The sequence below is a fragment of the Protomyces lactucae-debilis genome (assembly GCF_002105105.1).
Source record: "Protomyces lactucae-debilis strain 12-1054 chromosome Unknown BCR37scaffold_8, whole genome shotgun sequence".
NCBI lineage: Eukaryota > Fungi > Ascomycota > Taphrinomycetes > Taphrinales > Protomycetaceae > Protomyces > Protomyces lactucae-debilis.
In genome coordinates this window covers 307,805-330,092 of record NW_024468000.1, presented here as the reverse complement: position 1 = coordinate 330,092, position 22,288 = coordinate 307,805, and the positions used below count along the sequence as shown (strand labels likewise).

General features: G+C 51.9%; 9 protein-coding genes across 9 annotated transcripts; 4 read left to right on the top strand and 5 right to left on the bottom strand.

Annotated features, from left to right (window-relative positions):
• Positions 1-101: 101 nt before the first annotated feature.
• BCR37DRAFT_398294 (uncharacterized protein) lies at positions 102-2,220 on the top strand (the record flags this gene model as incomplete). Its single annotated transcript, XM_040871752.1, has 2 exons — positions 102-2,170; positions 2,208-2,220. The coding sequence occupies 2 exons, from the start codon at positions 102-104 to the stop codon at positions 2,218-2,220; spliced, it is 2,082 nt and encodes a 693-aa protein (XP_040725759.1).
• Positions 2,146-3,258, bottom strand: BCR37DRAFT_298080 (ClpP/crotonase-like domain-containing protein). Its single transcript, XM_040866892.1, has one exon. The coding sequence runs from the start codon at positions 3,069-3,071 to the stop codon at positions 2,283-2,285; it is 789 nt and encodes a 262-aa protein (XP_040725758.1). The 5' UTR covers positions 3,072-3,258; the 3' UTR covers positions 2,146-2,282.
• A 680-nt stretch (positions 3,259-3,938) lies between these two features.
• Positions 3,939-4,446, top strand: BCR37DRAFT_379164 (uncharacterized protein). The gene is made up of 2 exons (XM_040869201.1): positions 3,939-4,236; positions 4,285-4,446. The coding sequence occupies exons 1-2, from the start codon at positions 3,943-3,945 to the stop codon at positions 4,423-4,425; spliced, it is 435 nt and encodes a 144-aa protein (XP_040725757.1). The 5' UTR covers positions 3,939-3,942; the 3' UTR covers positions 4,426-4,446.
• A 190-nt stretch (positions 4,447-4,636) lies between these two features.
• Positions 4,637-6,096, top strand: BCR37DRAFT_379162 (Pex19 protein family-domain-containing protein). The gene has a single exon (XM_040869200.1). It carries the CDS (start codon positions 4,951-4,953, stop codon positions 5,902-5,904), a length of 954 nt encoding a protein of 317 aa, XP_040725756.1. The 5' UTR covers positions 4,637-4,950; the 3' UTR covers positions 5,905-6,096.
• Positions 6,097-6,507: 411 nt separating this feature from the next.
• On the bottom strand, positions 6,508-7,245 carry BCR37DRAFT_333643 (aquaporin-like protein; the record flags this gene model as incomplete). Its single annotated transcript, XM_040867110.1, has 1 exon — positions 6,508-7,245. A coding segment is annotated over one exon (738 nt), but the record flags the coding sequence as incomplete, so codon positions are not given.
• A 2,351-nt stretch (positions 7,246-9,596) lies between these two features.
• On the top strand, positions 9,597-10,723 carry BCR37DRAFT_387033 (uncharacterized protein; the record flags this gene model as incomplete). The annotated part of the gene is made up of 2 exons (XM_040870504.1): positions 9,597-10,032; positions 10,071-10,723. The coding sequence occupies 2 exons, from the start codon at positions 9,597-9,599 to the stop codon at positions 10,721-10,723; spliced, it is 1,089 nt and encodes a 362-aa protein (XP_040725754.1).
• A 757-nt stretch (positions 10,724-11,480) lies between these two features.
• BCR37DRAFT_387032 (uncharacterized protein) lies at positions 11,481-12,533 on the bottom strand (the record flags this gene model as incomplete). The annotated part of the gene is made up of 3 exons (XM_040870503.1): positions 11,481-11,866; positions 11,910-12,132; positions 12,180-12,533. The coding sequence occupies 3 exons, from the start codon at positions 12,531-12,533 to the stop codon at positions 11,481-11,483; spliced, it is 963 nt and encodes a 320-aa protein (XP_040725753.1).
• Positions 12,534-16,705: 4,172 nt separating this feature from the next.
• BCR37DRAFT_297849 (uncharacterized protein) lies at positions 16,706-18,422 on the bottom strand. The gene has a single exon (XM_040866891.1). It carries the CDS (start codon positions 18,403-18,405, stop codon positions 17,032-17,034), a length of 1,374 nt encoding a protein of 457 aa, XP_040725752.1. The 5' UTR covers positions 18,406-18,422; the 3' UTR covers positions 16,706-17,031.
• Positions 18,423-18,508: 86 nt separating this feature from the next.
• BCR37DRAFT_346738 (Metalloenzyme, LuxS/M16 peptidase-like protein) lies at positions 18,509-21,454 on the bottom strand (the record flags this gene model as incomplete). Its single annotated transcript, XM_040867716.1, has 1 exon — positions 18,509-21,454. The coding sequence occupies one exon, from the start codon at positions 21,452-21,454 to the stop codon at positions 18,509-18,511; it is 2,946 nt and encodes a 981-aa protein (XP_040725751.1).
• Positions 21,455-22,288: the final 834 nt, after the last annotated feature.

Here is a 22,288-nt window from a genome sequence, read left to right as displayed (position 1 = left end):
CCACGCAGGCTCAGGCTTCATCTCATACACCAAGACGCGCCAAGGTATCCATTTCGCGCCGTGAAAGCAGGTATCTGTGCAGGTGACTATGCTGAAGCGCCATGTCAGCCGCCATTTCTCGAGCCCGTGTCCGGCCGGACAGAGCATTGCACCAGCATTGGGTCGACGACTGTGTGCAACATGTCAGAGACACACACAGCAATAATGATACGAAGCATGGAAACAACACTCTTACAAGGATACAGGCTCAGTCTAGGCATTCTCCAGTCAAACTCAATGGACGCGATCGCTTCGAAAAGGCTGCGAAAAACATGTTCAAGCTCAACAAAGCGCACAAGGTATACTCGCTCGCCGCGTACTTCACCTTTCACGAACCAGCTACGAGCGCTTTGATGTGGAAATGTTCACTCATGCACCACATGAAGCATAACGATAGTTTATTTAAGCGCAACTTCATTAGCATGCTGTCCAGTCCTCACTTGGTTGAACCAAGTTATACGGATTATGTGGTCTGGCGTCACGCAATTCAGCTCGGTCTCCAAGATGACGGCTTCATGCAAAAGCTGTATGAAGCCTGTTGCACGCGGCAGTTGAGTGAAGGCCATTGGAAAGAGTTTTACACGACATGGCTCATGGGCCTCATGTCGACAGAGGCAGATCATGCTTTGCAAGTCTATCTGTGGCATCGCAAACTTCAGCGAGATGGCCTTGGCACAGGCTCCATTGACTGGCGACGGCTATGCTACGCCATGTGCACATCTCACTCTCCATCCAAGCTTATCTATGGCTTACATAGTCTGCTGCGACAAGCGGGCGCGTCGCCACATTTTTACATGCCCGTCATGGACTATCTCGTCAGTCAGCGGCGATTTGAAGAAGCGCATCAAGCGCATTTGTACTTCTTTGAGCATGCCGACTTGCCAGATTATTCCGCGCATTGTGATGCGCTGCTTCGCTTCCACCTGCAGCATTCCACGCCAGATGTGGTACAAGCATTCATTCGACAGCTTGAGACTTTGCCTCAACCTCTTGCTCAATCGACTCAACAGCTGATCGCTGGCTTCCATGCAGTCTCACAAGACTATGGACAGCTCTCGACCAAGACTGACGAGGATAACTATTGGGCCGCTGCATTGTTGGCTCTTGCAGATGCCGGCAATCCACTAGACCCAGTCCTGCGACGTATGCAAAAGTTGGGCTGCTCGCTTGGTCCAGCAAGTCTCCAGGCATGTTTGTTTGCTGCTAGGGATCTGGAGCACGCCAAGAAGCTCATTACAAAGATGATGGTGCAAGGCTTTCGGGTCACTGCGCGTGGCTACGCAATCCTAGTACGCTTCATTGCAAAGCACGGAGATGGCCAAAAAGCACTCAAAATTGTTCGAGCGTGCGTAGAGCGTGATGCTCGCCTTGCAGATGTCGAGGCCGTCTCAAAAGCAGACACTGATTTTCTATACCGCAACCTGATTCTCGGTCTACTCGAAGGCCGACATTTCCATCAGCTTGAAACCATGCATCACGATCTCGTCAACGGCGGGCAAGCAACCTCTGATACATGGAATCTCCTGCTGCGCTCTCGAATTGTCAATTTTCACATGGACGATGCCCTTGCTGGCTTGGAAGAGATGTCTATCCAAAATCTTGTTGTCGAGAATGCCACTGCTGAAGAATTCTCCATGAGTCTATTGCGAGTACGTCGCCCTGGCTCACTTCCCGATGTCATGGACATGGCAGATCGCCGACCCCATCTCGTCGACATTCGGCTGGCCATCCAAGCAGTCAGCAAATGCCTGCGTACAGGCGGTCGGGTACAGCCTGAGGCTTGGCGGGAAATTTGCAAACGGCTTGGCATGTATGGCGAGTTCAAGACGCTGGGTACCGTTATGGATTGGTTAATTTATCAGTACGGCCAGCTCCAAGATCCCAATCGAAAGCGGTTCATGCGGCCAACGCGAACGACGAGTCAATTGTCGCCGACTCACAAGGATGCGCTTTTGCAACGGCTACTGACGCAACGAGATGTGGGCGCGACAGTCACGCGCGGGTTTTTGACGGGCAAGCCAGTTGAGGCGCTTGAATTGCTCCTTCGCTGGAGCCAGCATACACTCGTGGATCCAGAAGTGGTACAAGCACGGATATCAGTCGGTATTCGTGCACTCGCTCGCAAACCCACGTCAAGCATGTCGGAGATTCGACAGATTCAAGAAAAGATGCAGGAGCTAGCTGCTCAATTGCCAAGTCTGGAAGAACAAGTAGAAAAGCTGGAACAGGGAATATAGACTATATTACAACTTTGCCTTGGACTCCTGGAATGCATCACGGTCATCGTCATACTTGGCCATCCGCTCAACGCAAGCGTTGTGTGACTGAATGTTGAGTGTTGCCAAGAGTGCAGCGTTCATTTCAAGCTTCAACTTGCCATACACGCCCGTCTTTGAGAATTGACTGAGTCGTTGCGCTTCCTTGATAGCAGCCTTGAGAACACCATTGTCTGCTGGATCAGCAGCCTGGTCAGCAAAGCCAAGCTTAACCTGTTCTGCGCCAGCAAATCGATGTCCTTCGAGAACGCATTTGCGAACGGCAGCAGGACTGACACGGTGCCTGACACACGCCATCATGCCTGTCATCAAGGGCGCACCAAAGTGTACTTCGTTGAGTGACATGAAACCCTTTGAGGCATTTGTGATGCGGTAATCGTGACAGAGCGCCATCATGGCACCTCCTGCAAATGCGTGACCATTGATGGCAGCCACGCAGGGTAAGTGGTAGCTTGCGAGCCTGTGCAGCATTGGGTAAAATGACCTTTCCCAAAAGCCTTCCGTATTACCGGCATGATCGAGATCGAGGCCGTTGCTGTAAAACTTGGCGACAGAGCCAGTCGTAACAACAGCACCCACCGAGCCGACTGGACAGAGCTGCTCAATCTTGTCGAGGGCAGAGAGAACACCTTGGCAAAAGTCGGTTACCAGCCTGTTGTCTTCGCCATTGCAGAAAGTGATGAGGAAGATGCCCTCTTCTGGCTGCGTCAAAATTACCTTTGCATCCTGCTCATTGGGAAACTTGATGGGCTGCATGCTGAGCGAAAGTACAGCGAAGAGTCAAAGTGTTGAACTAATTTGAAGTGCTCGGAGGTCAAATGTGGAGTCGCCGAGACGATGAGCCACAGGAAAATTGACATCGGCATCCTCCGAACGTCCACGTAAGGACCAGTAGCCCAAGCTCTGGCATGGGTGATGACCAGAGCATCAGGTGAGCAGACTGAGCCAGACAAGCGCCTGACAAGCTTGTGCCTCGTATATATTGGCCGAATAGAGTGTTCACATGTCAGTTTGGCAGCCTGGCAGGTCTCCGGCCTCCCGATGCGGAGCCGAAACTTGAATCTTGAATTGCAGGACGTCAACTATCCCCAGACTCTGCATTACCTATTGCCAGCTAGACATCGGTGGCATGGTGGACCTCCAGTTCATCACAAGCACCGAGGAGATCCTCGCTCTCGAAGACATCTCTGATCCAGACTCGACAGATTTCCCGCGAACATTCATTGCAGTCAACCTCGCATGGCTGCCAGTCTTTGGCGAAGGCAGCGTTGAGGCACACGGTTTGTACGGCGGCCAAGCCATTGCTCAGTCATGTTGGGCTGCATGTCAAACAGTACCTGAAGGATTTGACCTCCACTCAACGCACGGCCACTTTTTACGACCGGGCAATGCCGTTGAGCGCATCTGCTATCGCGTCTACGAGGTTCGCTCAGGTCGAGGATATGCCACACGGCGTGTTGAAGCCTTGCAGTTTGACAAGGCCATCTATACCTGTTTTGCGAGCTTCAAGACGGGACTCAGCACCAATGTACGGGACGTGCCTGTGATTGAGCATGGCATCCCGTATCCCAAGGATTTGATTCCTTACCATCAAATTGACAATGTCGACCCTTGCCCAGATGTCGATATGCCGCTGTTGCACAATATGCGCAGCCGCTGGAAAATGCCACTCGAGTTTCGAAAGCTCAACCTCGTTGCAGAGAACAGAAAACGGCCCACGTACCAGCGTCGCCAGGTGCATTACTTTAAACCCCTCGTCAAGGTCAATGACCGGAGTCACAACTTTCAGGCCGTTTTGCTGCTTTATGGCAGTGATAGGAATTTCTTGTTTACAGCAACCAATGCGCATGCTGCTGTGCACAAGTATATGCGCTTCAACAAGGTCACATCGCTGGATCATGCAGTGGTCATTCATTGTTCACTTGCTGGTAAGCCATCCACGCCAGAGGGGGAAGATTGGATTACCTACCAAACATCGTCGCCTGCGTCGGGTAATCAACGCTGCCTCGTGACGGGTCACATGTGGGACATTCGACGGCGGCATGTTGCAACCGTGATGCAAGAAGCCATGGCTGATGTAGAGTATAATGAAGATAAGGCGAAGTTGTAGTTATTCATGTGTCGTCCATGCGCATCTCTTCCAGGGCGGCTTCTTCAAGCAGCTGTGCCGTGTACTGTTCGACTTGGGCTTCAATGGCTGCATTCTCCTCCATCTGTCGCTGCAGGGCTTCTGCTGCCACCATCATTTCTGCTGCATTGAATTCGTCCTCCTGCGCAAGTTGTAAGAGGACAGCTTGATCAACCTGTTGATTGCTTTGCATCCTGTGTGCCATGTCGGCTCGATGCGCCTCCTGTCGCGCAGTCATGGCATCGGCAACCATGTCATCGCGTTCCGGTAGAACATCCGGGTCGTATCCATTCACCGCTTCGTCTGCAAACGAGACTTGATGACTTCGCTTACGTCCACCTGACATAGAAGAGCAGCCTCTAGCGCCTCATCCTCAAGTATCGCCTGGCTAGTCTTGTCTTTGGTCTTGTCGCGTCCTGTGCATGTGAAACTCATCCCTGACTACTCCACTCTGCAACACCACAAGTCCACTCGCCTTGCCTCGTACAACAGATACAGAGCATAGCCATGGCAGCGTCCAACAGACAAGAAGCAGATGACCTGGATGATCTCGATGACCTCCTCGACGACTTTGACAACGATGCCTCGGAGCCGATACCAACAAGTGGTACAGCTCTCGCCACAGGCAGCAGTGCGTCCCGGCTGACTGAATTGGGAGATGTGCCAGAAGAGAGCGAGTCTGGTATGCCGGCCCTCGAGTCTGGTGACTTTGCACAGCAGCTACAAATGGGTATGGAGGATCTCATGAAGGAGCTTGAGGCGTCACCAGAGGCAAAGAAGGATTTCGAACAATTGATGGAACAAATGTCACTGGCAACGGCGGATGGAGCAGCTGGGGATGCTGCAAAGAGCGTGGATGCCTCAAAGAAGACGTCCTATCCCAATAATGCCGCAAAGAAGGCGGCAGCAGTATCAGCAAAGAGCGATGGAAAGCCCAAGAATTTTCAAGAAACGCTCGAGGCTAACTTGGCACGGATCAGAGAGTCGGAGCGGTCAGCCAAGAACTCGAACGAGCAAGATGATAGCGCGGGCCTTGAAATGGGCGAAGGTGAGTCGGATGCCTTCATGGCAGAAATGATGAAGCAATTTGAGCAGTCTGCTGGTGAAAATGGTGATTTCGGCAGTGTCCTCGAAGGGATGATGGCACAGCTCATGTCCAAGGAGATTCTGTACGAACCTTTACTGGAACTTTCTCAAAAGTATCCAGACTGGATCAAGGAGCACCCGGAAGACCCAAAACTGGAGACATACAAGAAGCAATGCAAGCTGGTGCAGCAGATTGTTGCCGAATTTGACTCAACTACATACAACGACGACGACAAGGCAAAGAAGGACAAGGTAATGGCCCTCATGGGCGAGATGCAAGAGCTTGGCAGTCCGCCAACAGAGATTATGGGGGAGGATCTTGGCATGCTCGATGGGGGTATGCCAAAGATGACTGAGGATTGCACCATTATGTAGATATCCTGCCTTGTCTTCTATGCATCTTTTTATCTTGTGATACCTGGCGAAAGAATGGCTCGATATCATAGAGATCAGAGTCTCAATACTTGCCCCTGATTCAGCGAAGCTTGTACCACACAAGACAGTCATTATGATCCTCAAGTATTTATAGACAGCCGACCGGTCCGATGATGACTCATTAACTATAAAGCATTCTCAATCCCGTAATCAATACGCATTCTCCCCGTGAGGCCTGACATCCCTGCCGACAAATTTAGTGTGTGCCGTAGCGGATGTCAAATCAGCACCCAAGTTTCCCTTGCTCGCAGGTGTACTGTAATCAGACAGACCAGGCCCAGCAATACCATCAAGAGCAATAGGACCGGCACCGGGAATGTTGATAATGGAGGAACGTCTGCCATCTGCACCAAGTTGTGCAAGACTCTCAGGTGGAATGATGACTTGAACATGCTGAGGACCAGTAGCCTGCGTAGGCGCTCCTCCACTCGATCCTGCAGGCTCGTCAGAATATTCGGGCCCACCTTCGTCGGGACCCATTGGTTTCTCATCCTTGACACCACCACCGCCAAGTCCAGCCGCCATATCTGAGTCTTGCCCAGGAACGACAGTCTCATAGTGCAAGAACTTGATCATCTTGTAGAATGCGCATGCAAGCAACGTACCTAGCACAGGTCCCACGTAGTAGATCCATGTGTATGATGGGAACGATCTAATCACCACATCAGGACCAAGGGTGCGGGCTGGATTCACAGAAGCGCCAGTGTAGAATACGCCGACAAGTTGCGTGATGAACAACGCGAGACCAATACCAATGGGCGCCAAGAAGGTAGCCCGAGACTTCTCTGCAGCCAGAAGCAAGATGGTGAGCATGAGCATGGTCGTCAAGAACATTTCCATGAACAGACCGCGCACTGGCGACATGCCTCCACCAAGACGAGTTGTGACGTACAGCGGACCAGGGATGATGACCTGGATTAGAGCAGCGCCTGTAATAGCACCAAGGCATTGAACGATCGTGAGCAATACAGCGCGCATAGGGGTAATGACACCAACAAGAGCCAGGCCCAAGGAGACAGCAGGGTTGAACAGACCACCAGACACACGATAAAACGTCCAGGCCGTCACTGTGAGCGAGAAGCCGAAACTCAGGGCAACAAATTGCAACGAAGAGGTATTTGGTGCTTGAATAGTCTCGGCTGCCGCGGCAGACCCGTCAGCATTTGCCGTTGCTGTGGCACCCGTGATACTCGTACTTGGGACAAGTGCGACTTGAGCGCCGCCAAATGCAAAGAATGTGAAGAGCAGAGTTCCCACGTACTCACCAATCATCGCCAACATGTGATTCTTGAACCGAAGCTTCGCCTTGTCTGTCCTCGACAAATCATAGAAATGCTTACGGCGAGCGTGCAAATGGGGCATGCTCAGATAATGGTGGTGATGTGCTGCTGTGGCACCTGTACCTGCACCTGCGCCTGCTGCAAGAGCTCGGTCATCAGTCCCACTCTTATGCTTGTGCAAGCTGAAGCGACCTCCACTCGCATTCTTCTCGAGGTCATGCTCGTCTGCGTGCGTACGGCCATCAATTGGCGCAGCAGTTGCGTTCTGCGCGCTCAATGCTGGTGAAAGCGGTTGAACGGCGGTCGCACCCGAGTGAGTCGACAAGCGCGTTGGAGGAGGGCTGTTGTGTGTCATCTTGTGGACGAGAGGTTGATCCCACTCGCGCTGCGTGTGCTGGCCGGGCACAGGTTCGTGGTCTCGAAGGGTGCGCTTCAAGCTGTGACCGTTCATAGACCGAGCAAAGAATGCTTGAAGAAAAGGAGCATTGGGCGGATGCGCATTGACATTATATGCTTGCTGTGGACGACGTCAGGGGTCCCGATGGCGGGCCTGCCCTGGCACTCAGCAGATGAAGGTGGAACAGTGGGGCGCCAGCTGAGCTGACGTCTGCACTGTACGAGAACCCGATCCAGGTTCATGTTGACAAAGTAACCCCAGAGTCAGTGATGGAAGGAAGCCATCTGCCATCTGCCGGTGCCAGACTTCTGCCAGAGACGTCATTCCTGCCAGATCTCGCCAAAATTAAACGAGCGATTGAGGCGCAACTTCCCGCGCAAGTGCCGGCAATGACATGGCATCATAGGCATGCAGGCTACAGCATGCTGGGCACAGTGACAGGCGGCGTATATGTTGACCGATCTTCCTGCTTCAAGGAGCGTGCGATGCTTGCGGCGGTAGTCGTGATGGCAGTATACCCCTGTGTTGCACTGCTTGCAGTTCTGCTAGGAAACACGCATAGTAAAAACGATGACTGCGCAAAAGCTAAAGCTGGAATTGGAAAACAGTACGCTGGGTTCGACTTTCGATGTGAAAAGGAGTGTGGACATGATGTCCCGTGACATCTGATGTCGAGTCATCAGGAGTCAATGTGATGAAGTCGATAGATGTGTCGAACTTGATACATGAGTCCACATCAAGCAGGAATACGTTGGGACGTCTTGCCCAAGGCTGTGCCAGACGATGATCGTGACTTGATCGCCATTTTGGCCAGAATATGCGCTAATGAGACTGCGCTCTCGCCAGGTCTGGTCTACAAGGTAAAGTCAGGGGAAGAACTACTTCAGGCGTGAGGGCACAGCTGTCTTTTTGCAGCTTCTCCTAATGGATATACGTCAAACGCGTACGGCCTGGACTGGTTGGATAGTAGTTTGCCAGCGGACTGAGACTTTCGACATCGAGTGGCTGCAGAATGTGCGCAGAGTGCGGCGAATAGAAAGCGCAGATAATCTTAAGCTCGATGCAACGATCCATGAATAAATCGGTCATATAACCCTCGAGGAAGAGACATCTCCAAGACCGCCTTGCCTTCGACTTGGTCTGCTTCTCGGAAGTTTCCTCCAATCAGTCCTGCATCGAGCTCAACATCATCTGCGCTTTCTGCCCGCCGCACTCTACGCACAGTCTGCAGCCGCGCGATGTCAGAAGTCTCAGTCCACTGGCGAATTATTTTTCAACCCGTCCAGGACGTGCGTATTTGATGTACAGCCATCCAGAAGCTGCAAAAAGACCGCTGTGCTCGCCTGAAGTGGTCCTTCCCCTGACTTTACCTTGTAGACCAGACCTGGCGAGAGCGCAGTCCCATTAGCGCTTATTGTGGCCAAGACGTCTTAGACAACAGAAACATGTTCCTTAGAGACTAAAAGCAGACCTCGCCTTTGCTCTCCTATATACTCTGAAACCCCTGACTCTACGGCTTGTTGATCCCTGTAAGTAGTCAGTGGTCACATGGACCAAGAGTCACAGTCCAGATGACGAGATGGATACCAACACACGCACAACAGACCTTCCCAATAGATTCCTGCTGGTGAGAATCCTGCGTCTCTTTGACAACTGGTCTAGCATGAAGCCCTTCTCTACCACATAGTCTCTTCCACATCTCATTCTCACGCCTATTACACACGTATAGCTGCTTGAGTGGTGAATGCGAAGGAGGCACGACGAAAAGAATCTAAGGCCTTACAGATTGGTTTCGAGTGTGAAGATCTAGAGCTATTCATCAGTCATGAGCAAATATTACGACCTACGTGGCAAGGACAAGGAGCTCATTATTACCCTTGTCTTCACGATCCAGACCTCCCTCGGCAGTAGCAGCAACACCCGGCAACAATCGCCCACCTGCAACGCCTGTCAACATGGGACCTCCCACGGCAACTGCAAATCCACCACCTTCCACGCCTACGTCAATGGGACCTCCGAAGTCCAGTCTCCCACCTCCAGTGTCCCTATCTCAGCAGCTGCGAGAGATGCAGGAAGAGGTGGAGGCAGAAGCCAGGCGCCTCCGAGAAAACAATACCATGCTGTTCAAGCAAGTTGAGGTGTTGGCCGCGACCAAGGCCTCCAAACAGGAGATTCTGGACATGGAAGCCAAGGTGGATGAGATGGGAAAGAAAGTGATCACCGAAGTGCAGCTCGAGCTCAACAAGTGGGTTGAACTCACAAAAGCATCGCATGCCGCCCTCAGCAAGAGGCTCGACAAGATAACCTTGCCTTCTCCAGTAAAGGAGGAGGCGGCTAACTCGGCTTTCAGGGACGCTCATCCTGCTTGTATCGAAAGAACGGAAGAAGGCCGTTCGTTGCGACCTGGGCCTTTCGGCACAATGGACCAGCAGACGCTGCACCTGTGCAGCAGCTCAAGCCTCCAAAGCTGGTCAGCCTTGACCCAAAGCGACCAGGGGCGTTCACTTCGATGGTCATGATCTATCTCGACAATTGGGGTCATGCCTCGACAATGATGGCAATCAACGCCGCATTGACCGAGTCGAAGTCGGCAGCTGTCCAACAGTTCCACTTGAGGAACACCAAAAAAAGGGGTCCCGCCACACCCCAAGCCTGGTGTGATTTGATCACAAAACAGTTCGCCGCATCACGGTCAATGGCCCTGGCCACCTTACATCAGGCCCGGATGTTCAACCCATCAAAGGACGATGTTCAGGAATGGATCGCGGAACTCCAATTTATCTGCCAGAAGGCTGAACAGGAAGACGAGTTTCCTTGGATCAGTCTTCGGGTGCCAGAGTCGGACCTGCCAGATGGCAAGCCTCCGAGTGCCTACAAGTCGGTGGCTGCCCTCCAAGAGGCCATGTTGGTCCAAAAGCACAGAAAACGATTCAGAGAACCCAGTCGTTCCGTGCCAACGCTGAGTGAAGCGGACCAGGCCAATCCTAAGCCTGTTGTTACTGCCAACAGTCTCCCCAGCAGGAACGATCGAGGTGTGCCTTGTTGTCGATTTTGTCGCACCTACCTACCACTGGCGCAATGAAACGCCTTGCCAGGTGGAAGTTGCCACTGTACACATTGCTCCTCACGATGCTCAAAGCGATGGTGAGGGCTAAGAACTGCTCATCGTGGACAGTCTCGGAGACGAGACTTTATCTTGGTTGACATGTAAGGCCGCAGGGTGAGCTGCGACCTCACATCGGCTCGGTGGCCTCACCGATCAGATGGCATGGCGCGTGCTCCCAGACTTGCTGTGCTGGCGACTCCGTTATATGCTCTCTTCTTACCTTTTCCATACTTTAATCTCTTCCACATCTCATTCTCAGGCCTACTACATACGTATAGTCGCTTGAGTGATGAGAGTGGAGGAGCAGCGACGTAAGGAACCTAAAGCCTTACACTGCGGACTTACATGTCCCCCAGCCGAGATGATGTCGTGTCCCCAAGACTGTCCACAATGGGCAATTTTTAGCCCTCACCATCGCTTTGAGCATCGGAAGGAGCAACATGTACATTGGTAACTTCCACCTGGCAAGGTGTTTCATTGCGCCAGTGATAGGTGCGACAAAATCGACACCAAGGCAAACCTTGATCGTTCCTGCTGGGGAGACTGTTGGCAGTAACAACAGGCTTGGGATTGGCCTGGTCCGCCTCACTCAGCGTTGGCACGGTTCGACTGGGTTCTCTGAATCGTTTTCTCTTTTTCTGGATCAGCATGGCCTCTTGCAGAGCAGCCACAGACTTGTAAGCGCTTGGAGGCTTGCCATCTAACAGGGCCGACTCTGGCACCCGAAGACTAATCAAGGAAATTCGTGTTCCTGTTCGGCCTCCTGGCAGATAGATTGCAGTTCCGCAATCCACTCCTGGACATCGTCTTTTGCTGGATCAAACATTCGGGCTTGGAGTAAAGTGGCCAGGGCCACTGGTCGTGATGCGGCGAACTGTTCCGTGATCAAATCACACCAGGCTTGGGGTGTGGCGGGGACCCCTTTTCTGATGTTTCTCAGATGGAACTGTTGACCAGCCGCCGACTTCGACTCGGTCAATGCGGCGTTGATCGCCATCATTGTCGAGGCATGACCCCAATTGTCGAGATAGATCATGACCATCGAAGTGAGTGCTCCTGGTCGCTTTGGGCCAAGGCTGACCAGCTTTGGAGGCTTGAGCTGCTGCACAGGTGCAGCGTCTGGAGGTCCATATTGTGTCGAAAGGCCCAGGTCGCAACGAACGGCCTTCCTCCATCTTTTTGACCCAAGCAGGTTGGGCCTCCGACAGTCGGGTCAGCCGCCTCCTCCTTAACCGGAGTGGGCAAGGTGACAAGGTCATCTTGTCAAGCCTCTCAGTGATGACGGCATGCGATGCTTTTGTGTATTCAACCCACTTGTTGAGCTCAACTCCGGTGACCACTGTCTTCCCCAGCTCTTCCACCTTGGCTTCCGTGTCCAGCACCTCCTGTTTTGAGACCTCGTCCTCCAATTGCAGCTTGAGCTTGACTCAACCTCCAGTATGTCGTCCTTGGAGGCCTTGGTCACGGCCAACACATCAACTCGCTTGGACAGCATGGTATTATTTTTCCGGAGGCGCCTGACTTCTGCCTCCACCTCTTCCTGCATCTCTCGCAGCTGCTGAGATAGAGACACTGGGGATGGGAATTTGGACATTGGAGGTCCTATTGACGTAGGCGTGGAAAAGAGTGGGTTGAAAGTTGCCGTGGAAGGTCCCATGTTGACAGGCGTTGCAGGTGGTGGATTGTTGCCGGACGTTGCTGCTACTGCCGAGGGAGGCCTGGATCGTGAAGCCACAGGCAATATAGGCTCTTTGCCCTTGCCACGTAGGTCGTAAGATTTGCTCATGACTGATGAATAGCTCCAGATCTTCACACTCGTAACCAGTCTGTAAGGCCTTAGGTTCCTTACGTCGCTCCTCCTCCACTTTCACCACTCAAGCGGCTATACGTATGCGATAGGCGTGAGAATGAGATGTGGAAGAGATTAAAGTATCGAAAAGGCAAGAAGAAAGTATATAAAGGAGTCGCCAGCACAGCAAGTCCGGGAGCATGTGCCATGCCATCTGATCGGTGACTCGGTGAGGCCTCGATGTGAGGTCGCAGCTCACCCTGCGGACTTTCACCATACTCCGTCACAGCGCGCAACAGCATCAAACTGTCTCTGACTCTGGGTTTGTCTCTGCAAGTTAGATGCAACCACAGTGTCCACTTCTAGAGAAAGCGAGCAAGCAAGTAAGCAAGAGCAACCATGCAAGCGTTCTTCCAGATCGGGAATTCTTTCTCCAAGTCTGACTACCCTACCTTTCGGTGGATAGTATAGTTTCCTTGTCACATTCTGTAGCTAGTCCTTGGGTGTGGATGGTAAATCTCACTCTTACTTGTCCCAGTGTCCCATGGTTCCTGTCCTGAAATCCAAGTCTAATTGCTCGCGCATGGCCCCGCCAAAATAAATCAAACGCGCACCAAACGCGAAAACACCATCCTCGCCTCCATCCACACTCAAACCAACATCTTAGTGCGCTGAGGTATCGGCTAATATCAACAAAATGGCACACGGGGCCAGGTCAAAGCGCCTGTCATCCACGCCTGCAGAGCCGCGAAAAAGATTAAAAAGGTGAGAGTACTTGACATCCCCCCAAACCACTGCCAACGCCAAACATAGAAATGCTGCCGACGCTGCTCGCGCTACGACCACGGCCGCCACGAGCACTGTTGACACTTCTGCAGGCCGCATTCAGACGGCTGCTCGTCAGACTGTCGAATCTGATGACCCATCGGCCGCTACTCAAACCATTACTGCCCCTGCTATAACCCATGTTGCTGCTACTTCCCCTGTTGCTGCTCAAGTTCATGCTGCCACTTCTGCTGCACAAACCGTCGCGCAAATGAACGCTTCTTCCTCTGCTGCTGCGCGAATTGATGCCTCTTCTGCTGCGGTTGCAACGGCTGCTGCTCAGAATGGTGGTCAGGTTGATGCAGCTGTACGAGCCAGAGCTGGCCAGAGTCCTTTGCCAGAGGCTCAGACGGGGCACAGTACACCGCATAGCGCCTTTGACAGAAGCGAACGTGCATTGCAAGACAATTTCCTCGAAACGGTTGCTGATAATGCTGCTTCAATGAAAGCTGCTTCCTTAAAGCAATATGCTCCATCTCAGAACAAATGGAACACATTCTGCGACGCTCATGGATCCCAAGATGGCAGGATGGTGTCTGAGCGCAAGCTTTTGCTATTCTTGAAGCGAGTTATTGTTTACCCAGACACGGCAGAGCTTCCGTCGTCGGCGAGTGATGCACAAAACTCTGAAGGAGACACAGCAGAGCCGTCATCATCGACCACCGAGAATTCTGAAGGGTCCGCGAGTTCCGCTGCTCCTTCGTCCTCAAGGTCAAGACCAAAGCCAAGGGTAAGTTCATCAACAGCTGGCAATATCGTGTCCGCCATCGCGAAGCTTTGGCGCCAACAGACTGCAAATGGGGAGAATACTCACCCAAATCCGAGAGGCGTGGTCGTTATCGAGTTCTTGAGGAACTTAGCCAAGGAGGATGTTCACCGCAATGATGCCGACAGACAAGCCAACAATCTAGAAGCGGAATACAGCTCCACCAACTTCAATGCTGTCAATTTACACTGGCTGAAGGCAACTGACTCATCGCGTCTGATCATGCGGGCTATGTGGTTGTTGTCATCTGCTATGGCGACACGCGGCGACAACATCAGAGCTGCTGAGTTGCCAGATTTGTTTGCTGGCGAGCTGGCTGACGCAAGACAGGACCACAAATGTCTCATGATCGTGACGAATCAGTCCAAGACGAACCAGGCCGACAGGACAGAGTACGCAGGCATGCTGCGACACAAGGACCCTACCAAATGTCCTGTGCAGGCTCTTGGTTTTTACTTATTTCACCGTTATCACCTGTCAGGTGAGGCCTTTCCTGACTTCTCAAGCCGCAAAAATTGGTACGACAAGCCACTCTTTTTGGATGAACAAAGTGGAGCTGCCGTGACGTATCGCAAGCACTACAGCCAAATCAAAAATGTACGTTGCCATCCTTTTGATTGGCGCTGATTAACTGACGATAGGCCCAAGTCAAGCTGAATATACGAGCGAAGAAGTCCGCCCACCAGGGTCGCGGGCATGGAGTGCAGTTTGGTGAGACAGCTGGGCTTGACATTGATGAGTTGCGCCGCTCTGGGCGTTGGAACAGCGACAAGATGGCTCGGCATTATCTCACGGAAGTATCTCAGGAGGCATTATGCACAAGTGCAGGATTTGGTAAGGACACGCATTTCAAGGATCTTTATCTCAAGCGTGCTGAGCTTGCACCACCCGCTAGCGTATTGGCTCTCATTTTTCCCGACTCTGAAGCATGGCTCGCGAAACTGAATGCAGCTCGCGGGGACTCTGGCACCGTGCAGGAGGATGAGGCTGCAAAAGGCTTCCTGCGGATGCTGATATACATGCGCACGGTCATTGTTCAGGATTGTGCAGCATTGGCGCATGAATATCCAGACCTGGTGCTCTTGAAGCATCCAATCTTTCAGCATGCCGAATTCCAGCAATACAAGCGCGATATGTCAGAATTTCTTTTGACAGCCGAAGAGCCTGTCAATCCATTGATTGCAGCGATTCAGCCTATGATTGCACAAGAAATGAGGAAAGTGTTCGACACCATGACTGCACTATGCAATAGGCAAGACGACAGGCTCTCCAAAATAGAGGATGCGCTTGAAGTTCTTGGCCGTGAAATGGCTTCGCTGAAACGGGCGCGCATGGCGGTTTCACTCACAATGAAACCCTACGCAGACGCTGACGGTGCCACATCACAGCATACGGTGACAGCGACTTCTATTGCACCATCGTTGCAGGAGCAGCCCGCTTGGCAACCACCAGCAGCCACTCTTGCAGCCTTAGATGCGAGCTTCCTAACACGTGTGAGCAGCGCTGAGGCAACCTTCATAACATCGCCCGACAGGCGCCGCGCCTCGGCCAATGCAGCGCCAAGGACAGACAACTCACCCTCGGTGCCAAGCTATCATATGGCAGCCCTGGTCTCCATCGCACAGATATGGGCTGAATATGAAGATGGTGTTTGTGGAGGGCCTTCAATCCTGTCGCTGGAAGAAAACTGGGGCAGCGCATGGCGCCGTCAGGATCCCGTGCGGAAGATGTTCTCTCGGCGAATGCCAATATACAATCTGATCAAGCGAAAAGCAGAAGATTGGGGATTGACATGTAAGGAGGCAGCTAGAAGGCTCGAGGCTCAACGGCAATCGCAAAACCGGTGCTTGAAGTGGTTTATCGATAACGCGAATGACATATAGATCGTTCAAAACGTAGAAGAGCATTCGAGGCACATGAAACACTACTGCTTGGTATCTTGTTATGTGTGGCACATCGTGCAAGCACGGATGCCCGCTGGTGAAATGAAAAGGCGTTGCACAGTCATACTGCAGGATGCGGGAGACCCAACGGCCCTCCTTAAATGAAAAGTGAAGAGATGATTGAGCCCTCTCCGGTTTTCCGGGGGAACAAGTGGCCAGATCAGTTGGCGTAGTAGTCGTCGTTTGGGACAGTCCGACTGAGCCGCAAAGGGTAACATGGCTTGACACATGCGCAAGTGACGACATGCTGGGCATGATGAGGATTGGCGTGAGACTTGACAGATCTCCCCTGCTCCACAGATTCTGCATCTCCTTCGGCGTGCGCTGTGGTGACAAAATGCTTCTGAGTCGCGTTGCCTTGCATGAGTGTTTGAACAGACCGTGGGTACACACTGCTGACGGCGTACAGATTTTACACGAATGCTTTAATTCGTCATGCGGACAAACTCTCAAGCCTCCACACTCCCTGCAATGCGCCTTGATCTCGTGGTGCTCGCATGATGATAACCCTTTTCAATCAGGCCAAGAGTGCTTCTGAACCTTCTTGGAAGCACTGCGAGCAGAACACAGCGTCTGCTGTGGCTTTTAAGGGTCAGCTGGGCAAAATAGAAAGGACTGTCACGAGAAGGCTTTCAAGCAATCTAGCTTGAGTTTTGACGATAGTGACTTGCCTGTACCAGCTGTTTCGAGAATCGAGTGTCCGACTTTAATGCACATGGTGGCAACGTTTCCGAGACAGATGTGACAAGCTTGAGGAGCGCCTCGTATAATTGATCAAGAGTGGCGACGAGGTATACACGGCCGACGAGGTTGCAGTCGCGGTGGAGTATTTTTGGGCATGGCTCCAGCATGCCATGCATCGTAGCAACGTATAGCGCATTGGCGAGACAGCGAGAAAAGCATTGTATAACGCAAGAAGCCTTGATTCGTGGTGCGAATACTCTTTAGCAAAGTCATCTTTTTAACCGCCAGCAATCAGAACAGTCTTTGGCGTGCCTTCAAGGTTGGCGTACCAGTCCGCATCGAGTCCTGCTGTTTGCCTATCCGCTTGATTGAATGGTCCCTTGACGCTGCCTCTAAAGTATTTCTTGACATTGCTTCGAAAGACATTGACAGGGTCAGTCTCTTCGTCTTCGCAGATCCAAGTCAGCCATCGATGACCTGTTGTGACATGCGTCACCTCATCACGGTGAATGATGCGAAGGACATCAACACTTCCCTTGTCGCCGCTTCTCTCAAACTTTCCAATAGTCATGGGATTGATGTCAAGGCCACGCGCCTCATGGACCAGAGCGACAATGCTGATGCGGGCTCGCAGATCGTGACTCGTCTCTTGCGCTGATTGCCACAGGCCGTGATGCACTGGCAAGGCACCAAAAGAGGAATTACCAAGATCGTCATGCTCCAGTCTACCCCTCAATAGAGAAAAGTGCTTCGCTTCGTCATTTGCAACCTTGAGCCAGTCGTGAAAGAATTGGCGAGGTAAGCAGGTACCTCGAGAGGTTTTGAAATGTGAGAAGCGTGCCATGATGTCGAGAGCAAGATCAATGGCCCACTGCTCAATATTGGCGAGTGAGTGCAGCATAGCGACGCGATGCTTGACGTTACCCGCACGACCGCTGCCCTTGAAACTTCCTGGATGCACAACTTTGAGCAGCGCATCACGCGGTGGCTCATCAGGTGGGCGGTCGGAGCCGATTTGCATTGGGTATGTAGCTTCTCGAGTGGTATAAAGCAGCCAGAGGTAATGCGTCAACTGAATCTTGTGTTCTGGCTGGCTCGTGTTGAGAATGTGTACACACCAAGAAGTCAAGGATGCGTCGTCCGACAAGTACTCGATGCCTGTGACACGGACGGGTAGATTGTCGGCACCGTCGATATCGTCGGCGACGCGTTCCATAGGTTTTGTCTTCGGAGCAATGAATTCCTCACTGACTGGTTCAACAGACTTGACTTGCAATGCGTCCGTATTCACAACCATGTAGAGCTTGCCGTTTTCAATTTGCAAAGGGTAGGTGCAAGCTTTGATACCCATCTTGCTCTCGCCAGTGTCTAGATTAAAGTCGTAGTGATGCCAAGGACACGAGGCCATGTAGGTATCTTCCACATCGTCCAGCTCAATTGTTGCATCAGACATGGGTCCACCAGCGTGCGGGCACTCCTCCTGCATGAGATAATATTCAACATCATCGTGCCGAGCAATGTGCTGCTTGTGCTGATTACTAGCGAGCGCAGGCAGGCGAAACAGCACGAGCGTAGAATCATCCGAGAGGGTGATGCAATGTCTAGTTGAGCTTGCGAGCGAGCGTAGCTTGGCAATAGGCAGCCTCATCATGCATGTAAGTTGTCACCGTCGTCGCGGTTGCGATCGAAGTCGATGACAATTTTGAATTCATGAGATGGACGCAACACAATTCACCTCATTAGGTCTACCCAATCTATAGCTTTGCATCGGTCTTGGCTGCATACTCCTGCAATGGACGAACAGGTCGAGGGAAATCCATCACTTCACAGCCGTCTTTGAACGACTGAATGTTCCCCGATGCAATCACCGTGGCCTCTCCGCTCTCCCCTGCGTCTGCTATTGCATTGCATACTGCAGCGGCAAGACGCTCTTCAGACTCGGCCATGGCCTTCTGAGATTGCAGGTGGACAGAAATCTGACGTCTTGTCGATGAAGACGGGTGGACATACTGCATAAAGAATGCAAGGAGCTGCTGTTGCGTGATTTGCTTCAATGCACGCGTCGATACGTCCACTTCATCAAACTCGTAGTTGCCCGACTGAATGTGATGGAAGTAAAGCTTCGTCTCTTGATTCAAGTTGCGCAGTTGTTCATTCTTGCGGTCAATGACGCTCTTGCGTTGCTTCTCAAATTCTTCAGTGCTGAGCTTCTCCAAGTGCGCCTTCAAAACGTCCAGGAATGCCTCAATCCTGCTCTCGAGATACACAGCAGACTTTTCAGATTGGATGATAATGCGAAATCCATTGCTCGTCAGTGTCGTTCGAGAGCCTGAAAAGACAATGTATCCAAGTTGCTCCTTTGTTCGAAGCTGATCAAATGCGGGCTCGTTGGCGATTTGCGCTAGTAGCATACCCAGAGCACGCTCAGACGTCGTACTGATGTAGCCAACTTGACAGAAATACTCGATGGCTGAATTTGCATTCTCCTCGTCTTTGAGGATGAGCTGATATTGACGTTTGCCTTGTGGGATCCAGAGAGCTCGCAGCGGCAAGACTTGTTCTTCAGGAAGTGGCTTAGCCTGGACGACTTCTTCATAGAGTGCTGCCGCAGCAAGAGCCTCGTCTGAGGATACATTGCCATGAGCGAGAATCTCTACATGAGAAGCATCCAGCGCATGTTGACTCAGGGTTTCGAGATCCTTGAACGACACGCTGGAGAGTGCAGCGAGCTGCTCTTGCTTGCTGTGAGCGACATGAGCAAGAACGAAGGACATGTGATAAGAGACTTGCTGATAAGGTGCTTCGAGTTCAAAGTTGCCCAAATCACGTTGCAGACGCTCCTTTTCAATAATGAAGCGTTGTTCTGACACCTCGAGATTTCTCATGCGGCGAATCACCTTTTCTGCCAAGACTGGCATCTTGTCATTGTAGCCACTGAATCCTAGGTTGAGACCTCCGACTGTTGGTTCGATTGAGTATTGCAGGCCTGCAATATCTGCATTGTACGAAAACTCGTTGAGCGAGTCCTTGAGCAATTCGATAAACAGTTTTCCCATGACTGCATCTTTTGCAGATTGCCGTAATGCAGGAATAGTGACGCGGTAGAGGTAATTGGCCTTGGGTACCCAGAATGTGTCATCCTTCTTGTGCCAAAGACGCATTGAGGGTGTATCCTTGAGAAGATCAGGATGCTTCGACTTGCGGTCCACATCATGCTTACCAGTGTCGAAACGTTCGGGAACAAACTCATTCTTGGCTGGCAAGGCAAGCTCAGCAATGGGCGACTCGCCGGCAGACCGACATGCTTCCAATAGACTTGCGTCGAGGTCGTCAAGACGGTATTGCGTTCCATAGTACTTCTCAGTCAAGTTCGGCTGTACGTCTGGATCTGCCATTGCAACTCGGAAATTGTCAGGCCTCAAGCAGTCGAGACATTGCTTGATTTCATCGACTTTGAATTCACGAGGCACGGATGTACCCAGAATGAAGCGCTTGTCAATGGGGCGGTGCAGCTTACCAGCAGTATCAGCAGTGAAACGCGACGCTGGCGACTTTTCCCTGTATCGGAATTGTGCTTCACTCAAAAGTCGGTTCTCATCCCACATCCATTTTTGCAGACCGTCCTTCTTGATGAGTTCAATGTAGGCAAAGACAATCTTGACAATATCGCGCCAATGCTTCACGCCGTCTGCAGTCAACTCCATGGTGATTTTGAAAAAGTCTGTGCCTGGTGCAGCGTTTGAGCCTCCGGCACCGAGCACGAGCGCCCAGCCTTTTTGCTTGAGGAGAGACAATACACTGCCCTCGCCTTCATGACCGAGCAAGTGTGAGAGGTAGTGACTCGGCTGGGATCGCCAGAAATTGTCGCATTCTGGTATGGGAAAGCATAGCTCGAGATTGCGAACCTCCTTGATGGGTTTGAAAGTGTAAATCTTGCCAAGCTCTTGCTGAGGACGCAAAATATTGCCGTCAAAGACTGGCGCCTGGATGCCCTTGTTGTTGATGGAAGAGAACTTGTCCACTGCCAACTGCTGCAGTGCATCTAGCGAGTCGCGTCCGAGAATGACTAGACGCATTAGGTTCGCACTGTAAAGCTCACCATGAAATTTGAGTAGCTCATCGCGGACATCATGGCCAAGAGAAGCAGGAATCTCCTTGAGCGTCTCCAAATTGCCGGTTCCAAACTTGCTGTAGACATGCTTCGGGTTTGACAATGACTTTTCCAGCTGATAGGCTCGCCACATGTCGTTCTGAAGGTTCTTCTTGTTTTCTGAATCAACAGCCAGCAGCTCACGGTCCTTACAGCTTTCCAGAAACAAAGGCGAGATGAAGAATTGACTGAAACGATCTAGCGCCGGCTCTAAAAACTCATGTCCAACTTCAAAAAAGTAGTTTGTGTCGACTGTGCTTGTATAGGCGTTGCTGTGGCCACTGTGTGCCGACAAGTACTCCGAGTAGTCATTCTCCCTAGGGTACTTTTCAGTTCCCATAAAGAGCAGGTGCTCGCAGAAATGCGCCAAGCCAGCCGCGTCCCAAGGATCCGATAGATGTCCAATATGCACATCGAGGGCAGCGGATGCTTTGTCAGTATCAGGGTCGTGCACAAGGAGTGCTTGTAGGTCATTTGACAATTGAATGAGGCGATACGAGCGATTGTCGAGCTCAGGCTTGTCTATCTCTTCCAGCAAGACTGTCGCCATTATGTTCTTGTGTGTGGTCGCAATTGGCAGATGAGGTTGCTGCAACGCGCGTTTCTGCTTCTGACGTCTCCGCAAAATCAAAATTGGGCGCACCTTGCTGGTCTCCCTCATTACCCTCAAGAGCTGCAGAACTAGCATTATCCAACAGCAGAGTTCGCGCAGCTTCCAGGCTGTCGAGCTCATCCCCAATGACAGCAATGAGCAGGTTCCACCGTTTGGCAGTGGCTTGCTCAAGCCAGATTTGCAATTGCGTGATGGCCCCGTCTATAACCTGTTTGGCCTCTGTTGGCGATGGCAGGGCACTCGCCATGTCCGCCTCGACTTGTTGCATGCATATGACCAGTTCTTCGAATAGGCTCTGACCTTCATCTAGTGCGTAGATTTCCTTTTCATCATTGGCAACAAGGTCCTTGATCTCGCTGAGCATGCCCTCGATTTGTTCAACAGTGAGCTGAGATTGCAAGGCCGTCCTCTCTTCTTCGTGAGCCTTGTTTTGTCGAAGACGCTCCTGCTGTCTATCACGCATGCGAGTCTTGACGGCCGCACGCTGTTCTGCCAGACTCTTGAGTTGACTACGCAAATCAGCAGCTGTCGCATCCATCTCCCTGATTGTCGCCACGTCTTCTGCATGCGCTTGTTCCATTGCTTGATCACTTTCGTGCCCTTGAGAGAGCTGTGCTAGACGCTCTTGTATATGCTGCGCATCCTCGCGTGCTCCAAGCAACCGCATGATGTGGAACTGGTGCATAGATGCCCGTTCTGCAAGGACCTCTTGCAGCGACCGCATCGTTACAGCCAGTGTATGACGGAAGACATGAAGTTGTCCAGTATGAG

Excerpts from the sequence above, each read along its gene's own strand:
- BCR37DRAFT_298080 (XM_040866892.1), bottom strand. The coding sequence starts at position 3,071 with ATGCAGCCCATCAAGTTTCCCAATGAGCAGGATGCAAAGGTAATTTTG.
- BCR37DRAFT_379164 (XM_040869201.1), top strand. The coding sequence starts at position 3,943 with ATGCCGCTGTTGCACAATATGCGCAGCCGCTGGAAAATGCCACTCGAG. Across the intron at positions 4,237-4,284 it reads CAGTGGTCATTCATTGTTCA|CAAACATCGTCGCCTGCGTC; the intron begins CTTGCTGGTAAG and ends TGGATTACCTAC.
- BCR37DRAFT_379162 (XM_040869200.1), top strand. The coding sequence starts at position 4,951 with ATGGCAGCGTCCAACAGACAAGAAGCAGATGACCTGGATGATCTCGAT.
- BCR37DRAFT_297849 (XM_040866891.1), bottom strand. The coding sequence starts at position 18,405 with ATGATGAGGCTGCCTATTGCCAAGCTACGCTCGCTCGCAAGCTCAACT.